Source organism: Macaca nemestrina, chromosome 1 (genome assembly GCF_043159975.1).
Source record: "Macaca nemestrina isolate mMacNem1 chromosome 1, mMacNem.hap1, whole genome shotgun sequence".
Lineage (NCBI taxonomy): Eukaryota > Metazoa > Chordata > Mammalia > Primates > Cercopithecidae > Macaca > Macaca nemestrina.
The window spans coordinates 42,465,738-42,490,950 of record NC_092125.1 but is presented as its reverse complement, the minus strand read 5'-3'; the positions used below and the strand labels follow the sequence as shown (position 1 = coordinate 42,490,950).

At 38.5% G+C, this 25,213-nt stretch overlaps 1 protein-coding gene across 10 annotated transcripts in view; it reads left to right on the top strand.

Moving 5' to 3' along the window:
* The window catches only part of LOC105484585 (ER degradation enhancing alpha-mannosidase like protein 3), an 82,567-nt gene extending 58,742 nt beyond the window's left edge, over positions 1-23,825 (top strand). For 6 of the 10 annotated variants that reach the window (XM_011746360.2, XM_024793702.2, XM_011746361.2 and 3 more), the window contains one exon: positions 6,783-7,323. In XM_011746360.2, coding sequence (XP_011744662.2) covers positions 6,783-7,192 — 410 coding nt within the window. In that variant the 3' untranslated portion in view covers positions 7,193-7,323. Of the gene's footprint in view, positions 1-6,782; positions 10,772-10,871; positions 11,013-23,053; positions 23,188-23,630 lie in introns of those variants that run through there. The other 4 variants (XM_011746354.3, XM_011746359.2, XR_011611965.1 and 1 more) reach the window with 3 other exon arrangements.
* Positions 23,826-25,213: the final 1,388 nt, after the last annotated feature.

Below are 25,213 nucleotides of genomic sequence, written 5' to 3'. Positions count from 1 at the left end.
TGTTATAGAGTGATCTTTTGATGTAAGTATTGAAAAGCCACTTTTTTGTGTAATAGCTCTTTATAGAACTGTACAGCTATATTGATTAGCAACAAGATACAGTATAATTGTTAATATTTATTGATGTAACAAATCAGTGATAATAGTGTTATGAAATCAACAAATTTATTCACTTAGGATAATATCCTAAGAGACTACACAGTCTGTAGTAGTTATCATTTGTCCTATATCGTTACCACATACATCAGTGTTTCTCCCCTGCATCAGAATCAACAGATAACACTTATTAAAAGTGTTGGCTCCTGAGTCCTGCTCCAAATATTGAATCAGACTTTCTGATTCAGACTTTCTGGTTGGGAATCAGAATCTGAAACTTCAAGCAAACATCCCAGGTGATTGTGTTGTAGCTGCTTCCTCAGCTACACTTTGAGAAATACTGAACAAGATTCAGAAAGCACCCCTCTTCTGTCTCCCAGCTATGTATCAGGCCATATTGTACCATCACGGATACTAGTTAACGGATTATATAAGTGCAGTAAATAACATCCTTAAAATCTGAACAATAAAATGTTCTCCAGATTGCCTTTTCTAGAAATCTCATTCCACAATACATGTTTTTCCTTATGAAGTCACACAGTGCTGATTAAGCAGTCCTTTTCATATATTAATACAGAAAACAGAAGCCCCTAAAAAGCCTTCACTCCTGTCTTCTTACTCTGATAAGTCCATGCCATATAGACATATCTGAAACTGTTCTGCTAGCAGAAATTTTCTGTTTATCTTAACACACATTCTTCTTTAGAAGCTAAAAAGCATCAGCATTTTATCAAGTGATGTTGCTTCCTGAGGTCAAACCTGTGACACTTCTGAAAGTTAAGCTATCCACAGTCTATTGTTGAACAGAATTTTCAGCATCATATCGCTTAGCGTTTCAGTTTTCCAAAATTTCAGTTCGTAAAGGTACTTAATTATTCCAACCCTGTGCCCACAAACAAAGGCAATGTGTTGTTACCTTTAGGTCCAAATTGAAGCAGTTTACAATTAAGAGTAAATTTCCTTTTTTCAGTAGTATTTCTCACGGGGGCAGCATTTTTAAGTTCCAGTATATTGTCATGCTTGCAACTTAGAGGGTAAGCCTATAGCGCCTTAAGGGCTCTAGACAAATGCTTTCGAGCTACTCTATTTGTGTCTGTCTGGTAAAGAGCCAGACAGAGAAAATGGAGGGGGGCGGGGGGGAAGGTTCCATCCTTTGCAATGCTCTGATTTAAGTCAGGCAGGGTCACTTTTCCTGATTATCCCCCACTGAACTTGATTGGGATGAATCTGTTCTACAGCTGAACCACAGACCTTAAGTTGCTGTTGGAAAGGATTTGATTCCTAGGAGAAAAATCTAGTACATATGCCGATGAACTCTACCTGGAGAGAAACATCTGAAACATTCTTCTTAGCAGAATTGATACTTAACCTTCCCTTCTCCAACCAAGGCATGTTTTCTCATGCATTTTCACATTTGCACCATCTCTTCCCTTTTTCTGAAAGTTCCCTATCAATCCCTGTTTCCTCTGTAAGAACATTTAGACATCCTAAATTTCAAATTCCACCTTCTTTATGAAATTTTTCTTAATTCTCCTAGGTAAAATTTAAGGGTGTCCTTTTAATACAGTTCTACTATGATACTTAAATAGTTCTTTACCTGCTTATCTCTATATTCCTTGCTTTCAGTAAATATTTAATGTACAGATGAATGAATGAATGAATGAATGAATGATTGTATAACATCCAATCTCTAAGTCTTTTTTTTTTTTTTTTTTTTTTTTTTGAGACAGAGTCTTGCTCTGTAGCCCAGGCTGGAGTGCAGTGGCCGGATCTCAGCTCACTGCAAGCTCCGCCTCCCGGGTTCACGCCATTCTCCGGCCTCAGCCTCCCGAGTAGCTGGGACTACAGGCGCCCGCCACCTCGCCCGGCTAGTTTTTTTTTTTTTTTTTTGTATTTCTTAGTAGAGACGGGGTTTCACCGTGTTATCCAGGATGGTCTCGATCTCCTGACCTCGTGATCCACCCGTCTCGGCCTCCCAAAGTGCTGGGATTACAGGCTTGAGCCACCGCGCCCGGCCCCAATCTCTTAAGTCTTTACCAAGGTTCTCTTCCCCTTTCATTATTAAAGCATACTGGTTTTTTTCCTTTGTATTTTGAGAGTTTCTCCCTTATTTCTTTCTGTGTTTCTGATGTACCATTCCTGAGTTTAATATTGTGGTTGTTATGCTCTTAGGACTTTGATCTCACATACTGGTGAAAACAGGCACCTTAGGATCAAGATTTGTAGCAATCTGGCAGACTTTAACTCTTCTATGTTTTTGTAGTTCTCTAACTGCCATTTTTACTTTCCTGATTGTTGCTTTTATTTCTAGTTCTATAGCTCCTTCAGCTTGCGAAAACCAAAATCTATTCTTCTATGGGCATCTTCTTCAAAGTTCTTCTCTCTCTCTCTCTGCTTCTCTGTATTTACATTTAGTTGGCCCCGGGTGACTTTCCTATAGCGCTGCATAGAATAGTTATTGGTATCTTTTTAGAAACTTTATAAAATTAAACTTGTAACAAATTAAACAATCCAGAGGTGTATTAAAAGCTTTTAAATAATCTCTCATCTTTCCGAGATAACCAACCAATGTTAACAGTTTGATGTGTAGTCTTTTATATTTTTCTTCGTGCTTTATACATTTCTAAATATATGTATCATTCAGTAACTTGCCTTTTGCAGTTAAAGCTATATTAAAGACATTCCTCCAAGCTAGTAGGATGGCATAACTTATTCTCTTGAAAGCTACATTATGTTTTGTATTATGACAGTACCATGATTTATTTAACCATGTCACTATTAGGCATCCAGATTATTTCCAGGTTTTTGTTTTGCCACTATATACAATGGTGTAGGTAATGTTCTTGTACATATCTTCTTAGATATGCATACTTTTTTCTAGAATTTTGAGATTTACTAAAATGGAATGCTGGCAGAAAGGATATGGGTCTTTTTCATTTTTACAAGATGCATTCCAAAAAAGCTTGTAGCAATTCACATCCCTTCCAGCAAGATATGAAAGTACATGTTTCTTCCTATTTTAGTCAGCATATTTCCCTTTATAGGTATATTTTTTGTTTTTTCTCCTTATGGATTGCCTAGTCATACATTTTGCCTTCTTTAAATAAGATTGTGTGTCTTTTCTAGATATTTTATAGGACCTCTCTGTCTGTCTGTGCATTTCTTTTCCTATATTTACATGCATACTCATAAAGAAATAGAGATTCTGTAAATTATCTAGAAAAGACACACTTATAGAGACAGGTTACACACACACACACACACACACACACAATTTTCCCAACATGTCATCTTTTCACTTTGTTCATGTAACTTTCATAACATTTTTATGTAATCAGAAATAATAATTCCTTTAAGGCTCCTGGGTCTCCTGTCTCACTTCAGAAGATCACTCCATCCTGTTTTTACATAATATTTTCCTAAATTCTTCTGGCATTTTTACAATTTTTTACATTTTGGTCTCTAAATCATATGGAATTTTAAAACATAAGTTAGGAGTCTTACTTTCCAATTGAGTTGTCAGTTTCTAGATACCACTTATGAAGCAAACCACTAATTTCTCCTTCTGTTAAACTACCATCTTTGCTATATATCAAATATTCTTGCATAGTTGGATCTGCTTCTAGACTTACCCTTCTGTTCTACTAATCTGTTTATTCCTGTGACAATAATAAAACAGTTTGCTGTTTTGAGTAAATTTTATTCTCTGATAGGGCAATTCTCCCCTCACTGATTCTTCTTAGAATTTCTTGACTTCTCTTTGACATATGCTGTTCCCTAGAAACTTTAAATTAATTGTATCTGGTTCTAAAAAAACAAGAAGTACAAATGAGATTCATTTTGAAATTATATAATTGCATACTTTACATTTAAGTTAGGAAAATGCTAAATATTAAGACTTTTCATTTAAGAATATACCTATAAATTTAATCAAATCTTGTTTTGTGTTCTCATTATGATTTTATAGTATTAAGCAATATGGGTCTTATACCTTTTACAATAAATTTAATTCTGTATTTTGTAGCTTTTATTTTTATTATGAAAAGGTTTAATGATTATATTTTTAGCTAGTTATTGTTACTACAAAGGAGTTATTGGTATTTGCATAGTCTTACCAAATTCTTTTATCAATTCTAATAGTTTTTTTTTCATTAGAGTTGCTTTGACAGTATACGATCACAATCTGAAAATACAAATAATTTGATCTTTTTCTATATTTACATTGATTATTCTACTTTCTTGTCCGATTGCATTAGCTACAGTCCCAAAATAATATTGTATATGTAACCCTAGGAGAGTTTTTGATCACAAGCACAATCTTCATTACCAGGTAAAACAACCCTACACCTTTTCCTCTCTTTCTGATCTGGAATAATACAATCTAGAAAGAAATTTGGAGGTTTTTCTTTTTGTTCTCTCTTGAATTTAGGGAACCTAGGATAAATAAGCTGTAAGTAGCCAGCTACCTTCTTTCTTTGGTCCGCACCATTGGTTTCCCTAATTGCCTAATTAAATTGTACCTTTTTCACAGCTTAGAAGACAGAGATTGTGTGGAACTCCTCAATCCAACCCTCCAATCCCCCCCTGCCCCGACCAAGAAAAAAACCCTAAGAATGTAAAGTTTCAGAGTCAGGTAATCCCACCTCATCAGGGTGAATATATATTCGATGTAGGGGCAGAAAGGGGTGATCCCTTTCCTCCCCATCATAAAGGGTTATAGCTGACATCCCTGTGAAACAGGTTAACAAGAGAAAAGCGTAATAATTTTATTATGTGTACGTGTGTGCACAGGAGCCATACAGAATATGAAAGGGGACAGGTGGTTGAAGCTTAAATACCCTCTTCTTAGGGAAGAGGAATACTAGGGAATGAAGAGGCCCAATGCGCAGACAATGATTGGTAAAGGATTCTCTTTGCATAGTATCTAGATAAAGTCCCCCAGTTAATCTCTCGGAGCTGTCCCCAGAAGAACAGAAGAAAAGTCTCTCTGGGTGTGGTGAGGACGTGCAGTCTCTGCTCTTCTCTGATGGCTCATTTTTTTCTGGTTATTTGATGAGAGTCCTAGGGAGGGATTCTAGAGACAATTTCATTTTGTTTCAAAAGAAGCTTCCTTAGATAAGAAAATTTCAGAGAGAATCCCCCCAGTTGCTTCAGGAAAGAGGATCAGAGAGACAGGGAGGCAGGGGAAGGTCAGAGACAGACTTCGAATCTGAGGCTTCTTTCTGAGACCTTTCAGTTGTCCAAGCATTCAGCATGCGGAAGCACCATATTCTGGGGAATTGTTTTCTGTGCCCCAGTGGTACCCACCCACCCCTTCCTGCATGTCTGCGTTTCCTTTGGTTTTTCTGTTTTTTAAATAAATCCTCTTCCCTCCCTTCTTTGACATATTACCTTGTACTTAAACCTCAGCTCAAGTGCCACTTTCTGAAGGAACTTCTCAAATCTCCTTACAGTTGTCACTCTGTGTCTGTGGGTTCTGCACCCATGGTTTCAACCAACCGTGGACAGGAATTATTGAAGAAGGAAAAAGCATCTGTGTTGAATATGCATGGACTTTTTTTTCTTGTCATTACTCTCCAAACAATACAGTATACCAGTGATTTGTGTAACATTTATCTTGTATTAGGTATTATAATCTAGAGATGATTTAAGGTACATGGGAGGATGTGTGTCAGTTATATGCAAATGCTGTGTCATTTTACATAAGGGACTTGAGCATCCAACATCCGTATCTCTCTTTTGTAACGTGTCACAGTTGAGTTTTCTATTTATTTTCCGTGATTATTTGTATAATAAACATCTTTTTCCCCTATTGGACTATAAGACCCATAAGGGCAGGTATAGCATTTGGTGTTGCCCCTCATTTTATCCCTAGCACTATGCAGAATGATCACTTGGAAGAGATTTGCTGGCCGACTGCATCACAGAGGCAGAGACTGAACAGGATGTAGCATGTAGGCGTCGATGCTATTTAAGCACTTTCTTGTAGGAACCCTAAATAAAATGCCTCTAGTGGTTTCACTGTATATTCATTATAAGAGGTTTAACCCACTCTTCAGCCTTCCAGTGGATTTTAGAATGACTGTGTCTTATAATTCATAGACCTACAGTAATAGAATTTTGTAAATAATCTCAGTTCTTGTCTTGTGAAAATATTTCTGATCAATCACATTAATACCCTTAGTCATTCAAAAAAATCTATGTTATCTGCATCTTTATGGCTTACTGAGTAGGAATTTCACTTTTCAAAGGAATATTATTTTAAAATATCACAATGATATATGCTGTTTAAAATTGATTCTGTTTAATATGTTCTCATGCGTAAGCTTTAGGTATCTAATAAATTTTAGCCATACATTGCAAATCTCTCTGTATTTTAATATTATTATTGGTTAGTTTACTTCTTGGCTTACTCATGTCCACTCATGTCAGTCTTAGTTATTGTCATTCCTTCCAGTTTGGAAGAACGTTTATTTTCTAATACACATTTTGCACAGTGAATCTATAGGAAAATGTGACTGCATGAAGACAGTCTTCATTTCAGTGCCGATGCTCACTGTTCTGCATTAACATGATTCTCTTTCACTTTTTATTTCATCTTCTTGCAAAAACCAATATGCTTTGGAAAGTGTAATAGTACATTTTTTTTAGAGAAGTAGCGTGAGGTTTGTTTGTTTCTTACACAGATCCTGAAATGGAAAATGAAGAACAGCCATCCTCTGAAAATGATTCTCAGAATCAGAGTGCTGAACAGATTTCATCAAGTTCTCAGGAGGTTGATTTGGTCGATCAAGAGTCTTCTGAGGAAAATTCTCTAAACTCTCACCCAGAATCATTATCTCCAGCAGATATGGACAATGCTGCAAGCATTTCCCCTTCTGAACAGACTTCTAATCCCACAGAAAACCATGAGACTACAAATCTTAATGGTGAATGTACAGATTTAGATAACCAGCTTCAAGAACAATCAGAAACTGAGGAAGATTCCAATCCTAATGTTAGCTGGGGTAAAAAGGTCCAGCCTATAGACTCCATATTAGCAGACTGGAATGAAGATATAGAAGCATTTGAAATGATGGAGAAGGATGAGCTATGACTTGCTAAACAATCTGTTGGTAGGTATTTAAAAAGAAAAGGTAAACTGTGTGTGGTTAATAGACACCCTAATACTAAGCAGGCTTTCTAATGGGAGGCTTTAAGTATGGTGATGAACAACCACGTTCTGACTGGTGTAGTTATGGTAGGAATCTGGAGCATGCTGTGTTAGAATTGACCTTGTTTAAAACTGTCACATCAAAAATGGAAATCCACAGTTCCCCCTTCAAATGCAGCACTGCACCACCCTGCAACACCTCAGGCCAGGGAAAGATTACTGAGCATTCCTGGGAAGCAGATTTCTGTAGTCTCTGGATAGACAAGAAACAGAATTCATTTAGTAGTGGAGTGGGGAATCGAAGTTTGGATAGCCTTCTAATTAAAGGAAGCTTGCCTTTCTTGGTTTGGGGGTTAGAGGCTCTTTTGGGAAGATGCATCCGGGTATTGTGGCATTCTGATTATGCTGCCTTCACAAAACACTCTAAGTGACCTAAATGGTTATGAAGCAAATGCATTTATGGTGAAAACAGTCTTTGCTCATCGCTTTCTCTTGTTTCATTTAGTGACAAATGATCAAGATGACTTGATTTTTTTTTCCTTCTTAACAATGTCCTTTTTATTTAAACCAAAGGTGAAGCCAGTGTATTTTCTCAGTGAGTTCTCTGCATAAAGACTAATCAGTGGGACCAGGTAAAAAGGTCATATAATATATTGTGGAGATTGCTTACTTAATACTTCTGAAAAATGGAGTAAGGGAGAAACGATAATGTTGCAATATGAACCTCCCATTGGGCCTTCCATAGGGAAAGCTATGACTACTCTGAAATGGAACCTAGCATTATATCCTTGTAGGGTAGATTATAAATCTTTTCCAGTTCATTTCTCTTAGAGGTGATTACCTCTAGCCATCAGCCTTACTCCATCCCATGTTTGGTATGCAATTTGAGCCACAAGGCTCATATCGCCAACAGCTATATACATTTTGTTCCATTTTTCTATCTTACAGAGCCATGATAAAACTGTGGTTAGTGATTTAAAATTCCTGGAGTAACTACTGTTTTTCTCCTTTGAAACTTAGGTTTCTAAAGTTGCACCTAAGGAGTCTGTCACATTTTCCGTTGAATCATGGTTTTTGTTTTTGTTTTTAACAGATATTCCTTCTGATATGGACTTGAAAATTAGTCTATGGTGACCTGTGTTTTAAAAAAAAGTACAGTAACAACTAGCCATATAGCCATATAGCTTAATAAGAATCCCCCCGCCCCCTTTTTTTTTGGTTGTTGTTGTTGTAGTCTGGTGCTGGCCACATTTAAGTTTAAAAAATTTTTAAATTTTGTTGTTGATGCCTGTAGACAGCCCTATAGTTGAAATCATGGCTTTATTCATTTTATTTATTTTTAAAACTTGCCTGAATCAGTTCTAAAGGAATATTTAAGAGACGTAATTTTCTTCTCTTTACCATAACATTACACAAAACTTTTTCCTAAAACACGGTTGTGAGGTACTGGTGAGCTGTAAGTGGAGCTGTTAAAAACAGCAGTGCTGTATTGTAGTTATGTATATTCGTGTACAGTATGTTTAGATCCCAGGTAAACATATTCTTTTCTGAGAGGATAAATACCTGCATTCAGATATTCCAGGTAAATATAATTGAGTCAGGGAGTAGTAAATCTAATGGAGAATTCATTTTGGGGAGGGGGAAAAAGAATAGTATGCAAGACCCTTATTGGCTTTTAATTATACCTGAAACCAAAATGGATATTTTTAGTCTCTCTGCATGTGAGATTTGATGTAACAAGATAGAACTATAATATATACAGTATATGGAAGGATAGACATAGTGCTTTGTTCATTTTAATTGCAAGCTGCCAAAATAGCTGAAGCTTAATTACTTGACTTGCCTTGATTTGTAGGACTGGGGCTTGGAGAAAATGAGCAGATGTTCCTCTAAGACATTGATTACAGAAGCCTTATATACATGGATTTGATTTTGTATTTGTAGCTGAAAGCCATTGTTGTCTAAATCTAACTTTTTTAAGTTATCAAAACAACCTAATTTCTTTTCCAACAAGGAGAACTTAATGACATGAAGGATTGTGTGACACATTGGAAAAGTCAGCTTACTGCCACTTTCTTCCTTTGGCCATTAGAGGGAGGTGTTGCCTCATCGAAGCTTAGAAGCAAATCGTTCACTTGTTTAGAAAAGTAAATCCTTAAAAACAAAAAGAAAGAAAGAAAAGGAAAAAATTTAACCAATTTTTCTTAATACCCAGAAGGAATTATACTTAGTATTTCCCGAGTTTAAAAAAGAGGATATAATGTTCATCTGAAAAACTCCAGCATTGTAATTGACTCTACATTCATTTACTTACTTGACATACTGCCACAAAGTAGTTTTTTAGTTCATTAAAAATTCCAAAGGCATTAGTTGTTTTTTTTTTTTAAAGTTTTGTTTTTTAGTTACCTTTTATAGACATTTTAGTAACTTGCTAAAGATTCAGGGGATTCTATGAAACCCCAATTTAGAAACATCTGGTCTACCTCAGTTAAATGTTGACTGCTTAGAAATATAGCTGAAGTGATCACCACAGCCATAAAATTGTTTGAGTAAGAAACATTTATATAATGTTTACAAATCTGGAATCAAGTAAGGATTGTAGCTGCAAGTTAAGAGATATTAGAGCAAGTATTTAATTCAGGTATTTTCAAGTTTTAAAAACCTGTTTACCTACTAAAAATAGCTAGAGTTTTTTTCTGCATATAAAAGTTCATTGAAATGATATGCCCTTATTTGCAATACTTTTCCCATAAAGTTTTAAGTGTGAAAGAATTGTAATTTACTAGATATGTTTGGTATGGGATATTTTGTTGGGCAGCTTTTCTTTTTTCTTCTTAAATTGTAATAGGCTTCCAAAAAGAGTATAATTGTTTCAGAACAAATTAACTCTTGGCATTATATATCTCCCTTTTTCTTTACAGTATTAGTAAAATGAAAAATTGTACACTTTCTGATTTTAACTTCACTAATATAATTACTCTCTCAAGAAGTTTTTAAAATTTAAATTACCATCACACAACCTTTTTATAGTAAAGCCAACATTTGTTCTCTCACCAAACCCCATGCCAAATTCATCATGAAGAAAGCTCAGCATAAGTAATTCAAATACTGCTTATAATTTTAGAGAAGGGGGGGTAGAATTTAGTAAATAGTCCAGCCGGTCGTTTTATGCACAAGGCTTCAGTCAGAACATAGAAAAAAAAAACATTCTGTGAATGAAATATTGTATGTTCAGATTTTATAAAAGACATTTTTAAAAGCCCAATTTACAGCCGTATATTTTCTTATGATGTAATTTATGAAAAAGATGTCTGTACTAACAGGTGCTGTAACGCTACTGTTGTTGGATTTTATTGTTTGATGATAAATGTATACAATATTTCTAAGGGAAACTATGTACTGTGATGTAAAAGTCTGGGCAAAATGTATATAATCCTGTATATAATTGTGTATTTGATTATAATTACTGATTGTAAAGATTTAATAAAATATGTAAATATTCTGGTTTAGTTTTAATTTGAATTTTTAGAATCACTGTGCATATCTTTATACTTTTATGTCTTGATATTTATCACTCTGTTTTCCTTTTTTTTTTTTTTTTAAACTTTCATTTTATCCTCAGGGGAGTGAATTCTGGGGACATTTTAGGCTGTAGAAACCCAAGTTTGTGGGCTAAAGTAAGGATTTTGGACCTTGTTCTAAGAAATCACTGAAGGTTTTCAACAAGTCAGTAACATGCACAAAGGTAATGGTAAGTGAATAAAACTCTAGAATTGTATATAAAGTATAATCCAGTGTTTGCTCACTCTCTCCATACACATACACACACACACACACATATACACACACATATATAATGACATTGACTCATTTATTCAACAAAGACTAAGTGCATGCATGCCTTCTGTATGCCAGGCACCATTATAGGACCTGGGGTGGTTGTAGTGGACAAATGGACAAAATGTAGTAAAGAAGATAGAAAATAAAGTAGTAAATAAAAAGGACAATGAGTTTATGGAGAAAAAATTATGGTGAGGGGATAGAGAGTGATGGAAACATGGAGTGAGGGTCTAGTTAAATAGCCAAAATACTAACAGTGGTTATCTTGGATTATAGGCAATTGCTATTTCCTTATTTGTATATGTCAGTATTTTCATAAGTTTCCAAAATAAACATTATGATTTTAAAAATAAGTAGTTTAGGTCAGTGAAAGAATAGAAGAGAACATGAAAAATACACACCAGGTGGGGCATGGTGGTGCACACCTATAATCCCCTCTCCGCATGAGGCTGAGGTTGAGAGGATTGCTTGTGCCCGGAACTTTGGGACCAGCCTGGGCAACATAGGAGACCCCGTCTCAAAAACAAAATCCCCCCAGAATCCTCCTATCTCGTGTTTCTGCACGATTCAACCAGTCCCATATGTACTGCACACCTACCATGGACATAAGCAGCATTTGGCTGGGACTCAAAACCTTGAGAGGAGATGAGGTTTACCAAGGAAACTGGGTGGAATAGGAAAAAGAGATCTAAAATAGAGCCCTGAGATTCCTAGAATCTGGGGACAGCAGAGGAGGAAGGACATTTGTAGAAGGGAATGAAAAAGAGCAGTTGGAGAGGTGGGAGGAAAACAAGGCTGGAGCAGTGTATAAAAACCAAGACAGCATTTCAAGGATGGAGTGGCAAATAGCCTGAAACCCCTAAAAAGTAGTTTCTTGGTTTTAGCAACCTTTTCTGAAGTCCCCTACCCCACCAAATATCCACAGGAGGCAGTGGGTACTTGGTGCAAGGCAGACAGTTGCTATGGAAGACTGTGGGGCTCCATCTTTTAATATTTGAGAAAAACCAGAAATTCCGGTGAAATCTTACTTTAAAACATTGTTTGAGTTAAACAAAATATACGTGACAGCAAAGGTCTCCAGTTTGCAACCTCCAAGCTGTCAGATGCTTACCTCCACATGTGTACATACAAGGAAGACCCCATTCATTTTTAGAGGATCATTCACCAATTTCCAGTTCCAGATTTATCATATGCACCACAGACCTCTTTCAACTGTTGAGATTTTCTTATGTCTTAATGGCCCTGGTGGTAATTAAGTGGCTTTTTAAATGTAGATTAATCTTTTAATCAAGTAGGTCAATGGAAAGGGGACATCCATTCACCTTCCTACAATTACTCTTTTTAAAAAAAGTTTTTGAGACAGGGTCTCACTATGTTGGCCAGGCTGGAGTGCAGTGGCTATTCACAGGTGAGGACATAGTGCCCGGCAGCTCTGAACTCCTGGCCTTAAGCAGTCCTTCCACATCAGCCTCCCAAGTAACTGGGATTACAGACGCCTGCCACCACGCCTGGCTTCACCTTTCTACGTTTTCTAATGTCAACCTTTGAGACCATCTTTAACCTGAGGTAATGAAAGTTTCTCTCTTGAATCCAGCTCAGGTCTTGCTTCCATCAACTGGTCTGGCCAGACTGCTGACTCAACTTCACCCCACCTTCTTCCTTCTGTGGTTCCTGGTGGCTCGCTGTCTCCAAGCCACTTACTCCCCTAGGGTATATCTGTAAGCTTCTACTCAGCTCAGCAGTGGTTCCTTCAAGTTCCAGAAACACCTCAAAGAGGACTGGTCCAGGCCAGCTGTCTAATAAGCTATATGAACACTAGTATCCTCCTTGCAGTCCTAATAATATCCTAATAATAAAAGCAACCAACACTTTTTTTTTTCTTTTTTTGACAGAGTTTTACTGTGTCATCCAGGCTGGAGTGCAGTGGCGCAAACTCGGGACACTGCATCCTTTGCCTCCCGGGTTCAAGCAGTTCTCCTGCCTTAGCCTTCCTAGTAGTTGGGATTATTGGCGTGCGCCACCATGCCCAGCTAATTTTTGTATTTTTAGTAGAGATGGGATTTCGCTATGTTGACCAGGCTGGTCTTGAACTCCTGACCTCAAGTGATCTGACCGCCTCAGCCTCCCAAAGTGCTGGGATTACAGGTGTGAGCCGTCGCACCCAGTCAGAACCACTCTGTGAACCCTCACTAGGCATTAACATACACTGAGTGCTCTATATGATTCCTTATCCATATGGCAACCTTGCAAGATACCTATAATTTCATTTAAGCGGCTCGCCCAAAGCCACAGAGCAAGGTAGATGGGCCTGGGATTTGAACCTAGATTAGCCTGATTTCTGCGATACAGACTGACTCTCCTAACTATGCACAATTAATCTATTTGAACCAAGGGTGTGTAGTATGGCTGCCATGAAGGCTGACTCAGATACCCTTACAAACAACATTCACCTGCCAAACAGTCAGCTATCAAAGGCATCTGGGAGTTGGAGGTACTTATAGGACCTGGGGTGGTTGTAGTGGACAAATGGACAAAATGTAGTAAAGAAGGTAGAAAAATAAAGTAAATAAAAAGGGCAATGAGTTTATGAAGAAAAAGTTATGGTAAGGGGCTAGAGAGTGACTTCCTAAAGAGGTGGGAAGAGGAAAAAGGACTGCTTACAGCTTCAGGCCTTATGGTCTCTTGAGGATATTTATCAGACTTCAAAATGGTAGATACGAGAGACAAGTCTTGTTTCCAAGGCAACTACCAATTTCTCTGATCCTTGGCTCCAACATTTCATCATCTCCTGTCACAATGGCTCCACGTAGGAAACATCTACAAACCACGCAAGAAACCCATGTATGTGTTTTACCAGCTTATCACTGGCCTGGGAGCGGCTTGAAAAAAGGAAAAGTTGGGCCTCGTCACTTTTGTGTCACCTCTGCCAGTGCCTAGCTCTTGAAAGGCACTCACTAAGCTCTTGTGGGGTGAATTGAATGAAACACCTGGTTCAGAATGAGTGGATGTTTTCTGTCATTTCCCCAAATCACATTTATCCTGAAAGGGCTAGGATTTGCAATCACAGAAATGTCAAAGAGACGATGTGCCAATTTTGAAGACAGTTGTATGAAGGTAGTCCTAAAAATCTTTTTTTTGTTGTTGGAAGTAAACATTGAAGAGAGCACAACTCATGTAAGGGTCTCAGAATTTTAGAGCCAAAAGATTTTTTAAGTTGTCAGGCCGTTGATTCTCCTCATTGGACGAGAAGAAGACAGACTCCGGAGGTGGGAAGTGACTTGACCAAGGTCACACATCTCCACAACTGATTGTACTCAGGCAGCGTGGAGGTTCTGGCACAGCTGCTTCACAGTCGTCCTCAGGCCTTACAGCCTGAGTTCCTCCACTCTGTTTAAGTTAACATTCAGCCAGAGGGATAATTACTAACATCAGAACTTCAGAGCTGCCCCTGAGACGCCTTGGCAAAACTCTAGGGTTCCACTGAATACAGTGTAAAAACTACTTAGACAATGTATTGTTCCTCATTTAAACTTTTAGCACATTCAAGCAAAACTGTCTTTTAATTCTCTGAAAACTGGCTATTCTGATTAGCAGCATTTATTCTCTTCCTTTCCTGATGAATAAACTCATTAATGAAAGAATGCATCCTGTACTTTCTTTTGTGTGTTCATCTGAATTAACCTAAGTGTGGGCAGAGCTCAAAATGCTGAGACTGAGATACAGATCCTTTGCCTGGTGGGCCCTCTTGTGGGTCTTGAAGTCAAGGGTTCCTAAGCTTTGTGGTGATGGCAAAAATGGTGCTCTTTAGACCAAAATCACTAAACGTGACATTTCTAAGTTTGAAATTCTGAGTAAGAGCTACAGGAAAGAATGGTAACCTGTTTATCTCTGTATTGGTAAGGCAATAATGGAAAATTCTAGGCTAACCAAGTAAGAGGCATCTCACTTTAAGCCAGTACTTTCTAAACCTCTGTGAGGCTGAGAATGGTGGCTCACACCTATAATCCCAGCCCTTTGGGAGGCCGAGGCAGGTGGATCACCTGAGGTCAGGAGTTCAAGACCAGCCTGGCCAACATGGTGAAACCCTGTCTCTACAAAAATACAAAATTAGCCGGGCATGGTGGTGGGCACCTGTAATTCCCAGCTACTCAGGAGGCTGAGGCAGGAGAATGGCATGAACCCGGGAGACAGAGGTTGCAGTGAGCCGAGATGGCACCGCTGCCCTCCAACCTGGGCGACGGGTTGCGGGGGTGGGTACAAAAACAAAATCAATCCTCTGTGAAACTCTACTACTTTTGTAATAATAATGCTCATTAATGGATGTTTACATTTATCAGGTACTTAGAACTTATGCTTTTGTAAGACCTTTATGAGACACATACCTTTGTTATTCCCATATTATTGATGAGAAAACAGGCTTAGCAGTGGAGTTTTAACTGAAACCAAAGAAACACACTGGCTAAATTAAACAGGCAAGTGTGTGAGGGTAGATGCAGGAAAAAAGAAGACTCCTGGAAGGTTCCAGTGGTGGCACCAAAGATCTAGGGGAGGGCAGTTGACATGTTCTCAACCTTTATTATGCATAACAGAAGTCACATGTATCTCACAAGTATGAAAATATTGTGTATCAATACAAGAAAAAGAGGACAGACCCTGGAGCCAGACTGCTGAGCTTAAAATCTCAGCCCCAGCCCTTACTCTGTACGACCTTGAAATGAATTTCTCAGTTTCCTCATCTGTGAAGTGGGGATAAAAATAGAACTTGTTTCAAAGGATGGCTGTATTGAAAGCAGGTGGCTCACCGCCAAACTCACTGTGAGAACGCAGCGCAATTGCTACCATTGGCTGTTGTACAAAGTGCCACATGCAAATATGTTTTCAGTCCTCTCCTCTTACCGTCCTTCCCTCCGGATTGCTATGCTTGAGTTTCACGTGTAAGTTCTGTGTTAATCAGTTCTGGATAACTGCTTGAGGCAGTTTGGGCCAGGTGATGTATCCTTTGACTTCTGATAGCTCTGGGTAGAGATTCAGGAAGAGTATCCACCTGCTGAAACCGACCTAATTGTCTCAGTCTCTCAAAAGATGGCAGAAAAATAGCCCTTGAAACAATAATGAGCTTTCAGAAGCGTTTAGGGGGAGAAAGGATCAAGGAGTGGTCTGAATTGCTTACACAGCTTTTCTGTGACAGGAGTAAGAAATTGACTCTCAGCATGAGGCAAAGTGCACATGAGGGAGCGCACGTCCTCAGGACATCAGCCTGTTCTCATGGTCACCGTCCTGAGAATCTCCAGGAGTGGGCCAGCCAAGCAGGGATGCCAGCCAGCTCTCCGGCACAGGGCCTCCAGCTACCTCCCGATAGCGCTGGCAGAGATGGACAAGGCGACAGCCTGGAGAACCGCCACCATGGAAAGTGTGTGTTTCAGAGTGTGTGGCACACCCAGAGCCCGAGGGAGGAGATTGCAAAGTGCCAGTGTCTTTGTACAATCTCCAAAAACCAGAAAAAGCTCAAAATTATGGGAATAGAGGTAAAGAGGACTTTGAATAGAAACAAGACAATTATTCCAATAAAGTGCTGGCTTCACAAGAAAAACAAACAAAGCTGCTTTCCTGGGAATTCTAACCTCACCATCAAAAACGGACATTGCACAACTCATCCCTCTGGACAAGTCAGGAGAGCATCTCGCTGGTGTAGGCTTGGACCACACATAGCCTTGTAGATTGAGAGTAGGGCATCATTTTTCCTTGGTTCTTGAGGCTTGCATCTTCTTGTTGCTTCTTTTTTTATTTTCTCCCAAATTTTCTCTCTCATGTATAAGAACCAGAATTCCTGAGGCTCTAGATACCAGAGCTTGATTAAAAAGTATTTGATCTTGTAAATGCAGAATTAGTTACTCGCTGCGTGACTTTAGCAAGTTACCCAACTTCTCTGAGACTCGGTTTTCTCCTCTATAGAATGCTAGTTTTGTCTGCCCAATATGCTTTCCTCTATGTCCTCTGTTACTGGGCCCCACCCCAACAACCACACGAACACCATTGTAGAAATAAAGGTTTTCATATACAGTTACTTCGACAGCCTCCCTTGCAGTCCTGGGACAGGCTCATTGCTTAATTCTGCCAGTCAGATGCACATACCCTGGACTTTGAGTTGGAGCTTTGAATTCATGGCAGGATCGCACACAATCTGTTAATAAGAGAGTGTAGTGGTAGCCACTACATTCGGTCTCCAGAGACACAGAAACAACACCTGGGCCCTGGGAGGCTGGGGAAGAGGTGATGCTGAGAGGTCTAGGGCATGTGCGTGTGTGTGTGTGTGTGTGTGTGTGTGTTAGAAAGACAGAGACAGAGACACTTGATTCCTACTCCCTGTGTGTCCACAGAGAAGGCCCTCCTTAAGGCAAACCCCTGGCTTGCCTTTCTGTTACCTGATTGGTGAGTTGGGAGCCAGCCTACCTGTCTGTGGAAAACATCCTTCCTGGTACTTTTGACTTTGTAGTGAAAGCAGTCTCAGGCCTGGAGGGGAAGGAGTGTGTGGATGAGGGGAAGCCCAGGTTTTCTTTCTCTGCCAGTGCCGGGGTGGGGGTGAGGGTCTAAATCTGCCTAATGTCCGAATGAGGTGTTAGCACTCCTGTATTAGTCCATAAATCCATCTGCTTTTTTGTCAGAAGGAAACTTTATATGACCATCGTTAATAGAAAAATGGTCTTTGTAACTTTAAGCACAGAATCATTTTTAAACACACAATTATTTAAAAACTAAATGTATTTTTTCATGTACCACTTAAAAGGATCTTCAGACCAGTGGTATGTGAATTTTACTTTGGGAAATACTGTGGTACGCTCTAAGGCCCACAAAAATAAATAAATAAGGTTGTTTTTATTTTTTAACAGAGATAGCCTACTATTGTCCTGAGGTGAGAAATGATTGACTACATTAAAATGAACCTTAAAGAGTATCTATACAGTAACATCAAAGTAGTAGGTTCTCATGGCAATTATGCAACTTTCACTTTCTCTTGATTACTATAGTTTCTAGTAACTGTTGAAATCGGGTAGTGTGAGTCCTCCAATTTTGTTATTTTCAGGTCTGTTATTTCAAGATTTGTTACTTTCAATCTTGATGCCCCTTTTCAGCCTATTTCCAGCCCCTTTTCAGTTCCTTTGCATTTCCACATAAATTTTAGAATAGACTTGTCAATTACTTCAAAAAACCATAGCCAAGCATGGTGGCTTGAGCCTTTAGTTCCAGCTACCAGGGAGACTGGCGGGGGAGGATGGCTTGAGCCCAGAAGTTTGAAGTTGCAGTGTGCCTTTGATCACAGCTCCAACCTCAGTGACAGAGCAAAACCCCATCTCTTAAAAAGAAAAAGAAAATGCCTGATTTAATTTTGATTAGAATTGTACTTAATCTAGAACGGACGCTTTTTAAAACCTAGAGTCAACTGGGCATGGTGGCTCATACCTTTAATCCCAGCGCTTTGAGAAGCCGAGGTGAGCGGATCACTTGAACTCAAGAGTTTGAGACCAGCCTGGGCAATATAGCAAAACTTTGTCTCTACAAAAAGTACAACAATTAGCCAGGTGTGCCTATGTGCAACTGTAGTCCCAGCTACTCAGGAGGTTGAGAATCACTTGAGCCTGGGGAGGTTGAGGGATGGACCTAGGGATGGAAATGCTTGTCATAGTGTAAAATATAGGATTATTTGTATGTCTTCTTTTGAGAAATGCTTATTCAGGTCCTTTGCCCATTCTTTAATCAGATTGTTTGTTTTCTTGCTATTGAGCTATTTCAGTGAGCTACATCCTGCAGTGAGCCATGATTGTGCCACTGCACTCCAGCCTGGGTGAAAGAGCAAGACCCTGTCTTAACAAACAAATAAAAAAATGAGTCATTCATTCTATGAACATGGAATTCATTTAATTAGGTCTTTAACATCTCTCAATAATATTTTGAAGCTTCTAATGTAGAGTTTTTGCATATCTTTTGTCCTGAGTATTTATGATCACCTGGAATTGTTTGTAAATTTTATTTTCAAATCATTTGTTGATAATATACAGAGATATAATTAATTTTTTATATTGACTTATGTCATACAACCTTGTAAAATTCACTTATTAGTTCTAGTAACTTTTTTGTAAATTCTTTGGGATTTTCTTGCTGTCTGTCAAGAAAAGACAGTTTTACTTTTTCGTTTCCAGTCTCTATCAATGACTTTATTTCTCTTTTTGGCTTCATAAAACTGGCTAGAACATCTAGTACAATGTTGAATAGAGGAGGTCAGAGTGAACATTCTTCACCTTATTCATGAAACTAGGGAGAAAGTAATCAGTATTTCATTGTCATATATGATGTTAATTGTATGCTTTTCAGAGATGCCCTTTTTCGGGTTCAGTAACGTCCCTTCTATTTCTAATTTGCTGAGAATTTGATCATAAATGGCTATTAAATTTTGGTATGTTTCCCTCCAGCTGTTTTCTCTAATTCATATTTTTGAACAAAAGTATAATCATGACATTTAAACAGTAGTCTTATTCTTTAAACTTAACATTGCATATGTTTTTCCACATGATAAAGTAATCTTTGAAAATATGTTTCTAATAGCTGAGTTGTATACATTTAACATATGCATGATAATTTATTTGACTAATCCTTTGTATACATTTATTCTGGTTGTTTCAATTTTTTGTTATCATGAACAAACCTGCAATAAGCAGTTTGCACAATAAATATGGGTGCCATCTTTGATGATTTCCTTAGGATAAATTTTTAAGAGTGGAATAAAGGTGTGAAAAAATTTTAAGTTATTGTTTTTTTCACTATATTGCACATAAAAGTACTTAAAATATGTGTAATAGACATTTAATCAATATCCACTGAATATGAATGCATATAATTACAAGGTTACTTTGAATATTTTAGAAGATGATAAAGGACTATCTTCCTCATCTGTCAAGCTGTGAAAATTAAATGACTCAGTACTGTGTCTGAACTTTTAATGGAAATACAAGTGTGTGCCATGGGAGCTATTCTTTTTTGTTGCATTATTGAAAACAAATAAAATTTACATACCATGTTATTCCTTTAAAAGGAATATTTCATTATTTTATTTACTCTCCATGACAACCAATCATCTAAGATATTTGTTATTATGTAACCCCCACTTTACAGACGAGGAGGTTGACACAAATTAGAATACTTAGCCAAACTTATAAACTTATTGTATTTTATTTTTTATTTTTATTTTTTATCTTTTTTTTTTTTTTAAGACAGAGTCTCACGGTGTTGCCCAGGCTGGAGTGCAGTGGTTTGATCTTGGCTCACTGCAACCTCCACCTTCCAGGTTCAAGTGATTCTCCTGCCTCAGCCTTCCAAATAGCTGGGATTACAGGCACCCACCACCATTCCTGGCTTATTTTTGTATTTTTAGTAGAGAGAAGGTTTCACTTTGTTGGTCAGGCTGGTCTTGAACTCCTGTTGGTATGGTTTTCAAAAATCGATTGGCTGTAGATATGTGAATTAATTTCTGGGTTCTCTTTTCTGTTCCATTGGTCTTTGTGTCTGTTTTTATGCCAGTACCATATTGTTTTGGTTACCACGACTTTGTAGTATATTTTGAAGTCTGATAGTATAATGCCTCTAGGTTTGTTCTTTTTGCTCAGGATTGCTTTGACTATTTGGGGGTCTTAAAACATTTTAAGATTTTTTTTGGTCTATTTCTGTGAAGAATGTTATTGGTTTTTGTTTGTTTGTTTGTTTTGACAGAGTCTCACTCTGTCACCCAGGCAGGAGTGCAGTGGCACAATCTCAGCTCACTGCAGCCTCCACCTCCTGGGTTCAAATGATTCTTGTGCATCAGTCTCCTGCATAGCAGGGATTACAGGCATGCACCACACCTGGCTAGTTTTTTTTTTTTAGAGGTGGGGTTTCACCATGTTGGCCAGGCTGGTCTTGAGCTCCTGGCTTCAAGTGATCCATCCACCTCGACCTCCCAAAGTGCTAGGATTATAGGTGTGAGCCACAGCACCCAGCCAGTATTTTGATGGGGACTGCATTGACTTTGGATTGCTTTGGGTAGTAACAAATCTTTTCTTCCAATCCATAGGTTGTCTCTTCACTCTGTTAATTGTTTTCTTGGCTGTGCAGAATCTTTTTGGTTTGATGCAATCCCATTAACAGATATATGCAAATATACTTAACATTACTAACTATTAGAGAAATTACAAATTAAAACCACAATATCAGCTCACACCTGTTATAACGGCTGTTATCAAAAAGGCAAAAGATAAATGTTGGCAAGGATGTAGAGAAAAGGGAACTTTGTGTACTACTGGTAGGAGTGTAAGTTAATACAGCCATTATGGAAAACAGTATAGAGGTTCCTCAAGAAACTAAAAATAGAACAGCCATATGATCTAGCAATTCTACTGTTGGGTGTATATCCAAAAGATTTGAAATCAGCATGTTGAAAAGATGCCTGCACTCCCACGTTCATGGCAGCATTATTCACAATAGCTAAGATATGGATTCAACCACAGTGCCCATCAACAGATGAATGGATTGTAAAATGTGGCATATATACACAAGGAAATGCCATTCAGCTTTGAAAAAGAAAAGCATTCTGTCATTTGTGACAACATGGATGGACCTGGAGGACATTATATTAAGTGAAATAAGCCATGCACAAAAAGACAAACACTGTATGATCTCACTTATATGTGGAATCTAAAACAATCAAACTCAATGAAACAGAGAGTAGAATGGTTGTTACCAGAAGCTGGGGGCTGGGGGAAATGGGGGGATGTTAGTCAAGAGGTACAAAGTTTCAGTTAGGAGGAATATGCTCATTGAGATCAATTGCACCATATGGTGACTACAGTCAACATATTGTGTACTTGAAAATTGCAAAGAGAGTAGATTTTAAGTATTTTGTAACTGCCCAACAGGTTCACCTTGCCCGCTGCCTAGACAGAGCCAATTTATCAAGACAGGGGAATTGCAATAGCGAAAAAGTAATTCACACAGAGCTGGCCATGCAGGAGACCAGAGTTTTATTATTACTCAAATCAGTATCCCCAAGGGGGATCCAAATTTTTAAGGATAATTTGGTGTCTGGGGGCAGTGAGTTGGGAGTGCTGATTGGCTGGGTTGGAGATGAAGTCACAGGGAGTCGAAGCTGTCCTCTTGTGCTGAGTCAGTTCCTGGGTAGGGGCCACAAGATCAGATGAGCCAGATTTTCAATCTGGGTGGCGCCAGCTGATTCATCAGGTGTGAGGTCTGCAAAATATCTCAAGCACTGGTCTTAGGTTTTACAATAGTGATTTTATCCCCAGGAGCAATGTGGGGAGTGCTCGGAATCTTGTAGCCTCCAGCAGCATGACTCCTAAACCATAATTTCTAATCTTTTGACTAATTTGCTAGTCCTACAAAGGCAATCTAGTCCCCACGCAAGAAAGAGGTTTGTTTTGGGAAAGGGCTGTTGCCATTTTTGTTTTAAACTATCAGCTAAGTTCCTCCCAAAGTTAGTTTGGCCTACACTGAGGACTGAACAGGGACAGCTTGGAGGTTAGAGGCAAGATGGAGTTGGTTAGGTCAGATATCTTTCCCTGTCTCAGTTATAATTTTGCAATGGCATGTCATTTTCACCATTAAAAAAGTATTCGAAGTGCTGGATTTATTAATTCACTTGATTTAATCATCTCACATTGTATACATGTATCAGAACATCGTATCATACCCCATAAATACATACAATTATAATTTGTCAATTAATAATAAAAAGATAGTATTTTCCCAAAGTTGTTGCATTAATCAATACATAGTCCCATCAGCAATGTGTAACAGATCCTATGTCTCCATATCCTTACTAGGCATTGTCAGATGTATTACTTTTATATTCAGAAAAAGAAGAATGCTCCTCAAAGCAAACAAACAACAATAACAAAACTGCCTTGTCCTTCCTTCCCCTAGATTCTGGAAAAGATTTGGGGCACAGGAGGCGATATGTAAAAAAACGACTCCTCCACCAACAGCTTCTCAAAACTCTCCAGTTCTAGACAGCCTCTCCTAGCAATGGAGTGGAAACAGTGTGGGGGCGTGAGAAGGTAGAGAAACTGCAGAATTTCGTGTCATGGGGACTCTTTCCAGCAGATGGTGAAATTATACTGCAGGTCTGAATTAGAAACACCTCTCTCTCTCTCTCTCTCTCTCTGTCTCTCTCCCTCCCTCCCTCCCTCCGCCTCCCACCCTCCAGAAATACAAACACTGGACCAGCCAATTTTTATTCTGTGCAATATGTGCTCAAGCTATTCTCTTTGTAACCCTCTTTGCAAGTATCTGAGATCTGACCTGCTTATCTTTCTTTTTTACTTGACTGTGGGATAAGAACCTGCTGTTTACACTAAGTGGGGTGTGGAGCTCTCTACACAAGCCCTGCTGAGAAAAAGAAATTCAGTCTTAACAATTCCAATTGGAAAGCCTGTTTCAACAATGGCGCCTCGCTTGCCTCTCCTTTCAAAACTGAGCCCTAGTTTTTATCACTTTGCAGTAGCCTCGGACACAATACAGAGCACCAGATGGACATGAGGATGTGAGATTTTGCTCATCGATTCTGAAAAGGGTAGGCAGCCCTTTTAAAAATGTACAGAAAAACAACGAGGAACAGTGCTGATAAGTTTGAAGGCCAAATTGACTCTCAGCCCAGCCCCAGATTTATCATTCAGCCCAGAGTGTGGGCCCCCAGAGGCCGAGCTCCAGGTAAGTCAGTTCTCCAGGGGAGAGTGTTTTAAATGAGGCTTGGCGGGGTTCTCTCAGAGCTCTGGACAAACTGGGAAACTCAGGGAGGCAGTGATCATTCCATCCTATTTTAGATAGAAATAGAGTAGTTTCAATAAAATTGGTTTCCAAATCAATTTTCTTTTGAAGAAATAATACTGTTTTAAAGGAAGTTTGGAAACCAGTAATAGTACTTTGAACCTTAATGGGAGAAAAGGTTAGAGGGTAAATCTGAAATATCTTTGGGACAGCAGAGCTGAGTAGAACGAAGTTAGATGTGGATTCTGTGTTGCCGAGAGCCAGGTCCACATGATTTCAAAAGCAACTAAATGAGAAAATAAGGCTTGCATCTTCGGGTAAAAAGTAAGAAGCCAAAACCCAATACTCTTGTTCCAATATGATGTAAGAGTAATGAGGGGAAGAACGGTGCCACTTTTGTTCACCATTCTATTCTCATGCCTAGAAGACTGCCTGGCACACAGTGAGTGTTAAAAAAAGGTTTGATAAACAAAGAAAAAGGGGGATGAAGGGAGACATACCATGTGGGCAGGACTAGGAGTTTCTTTACAAAATACTTTTGAGACTTTTCCCAAAAATAACCACACACACACAGACACACACACACAGACACACACACACAGACACACACACACACACACACACAAAGGAAATTCCTGTTTTTCACCAGAGAGCATAATGAAGAAAAATTCAGAGTAATAGTTAGCAAACATTTATCTCATCTACAGAAAAATTCTAACAACATACTTGTAACATATCACATTTATAAGGCATAGGTTTCTTTGAACCCTTCAGTGAACATTGATGGTGGAATGAATCTATGAAATAGAATGAGCTCACCTGCTGCCTAGAGTTGTAAACAGACTAATTACATTTTTAGGAACATATGCCAAAAAATGATTTCGGTTTAGCAGTAATTCATCCTAAGTCATTGTATCTGAAGGTGGAGAGGGAAAAGCTTTGCTTTTGCTCTCTGACCATGGAGAGGACTAGCTTTTCTGCCTTCAAAAGCAAGAAGGGTTGGGTCGATGGAAATACAGCATTCTTTGCAAAGATCAAAAAGGGACTGTAAATCATTAGCATACATTTTGAACAAAAGGCACAAAACATGCTCTATTTCGCACTCCTCTGTGACTCCCTCCAAAAAATTATGTATATTTTTAAGAAAACGATACTTAACTGACCCCAAATCTGAAGACAGTATAAAATGCTGGTCCATTTATAAAGCAGGGACAGTTATTGATTGAGCTTTTATTTTGAACATTAGCAGCTAAATCCAAAATTGGCTTTAATCCACAGAATGAAAGGTTGAGAAAAGCTCAACACAGGACAACAGGT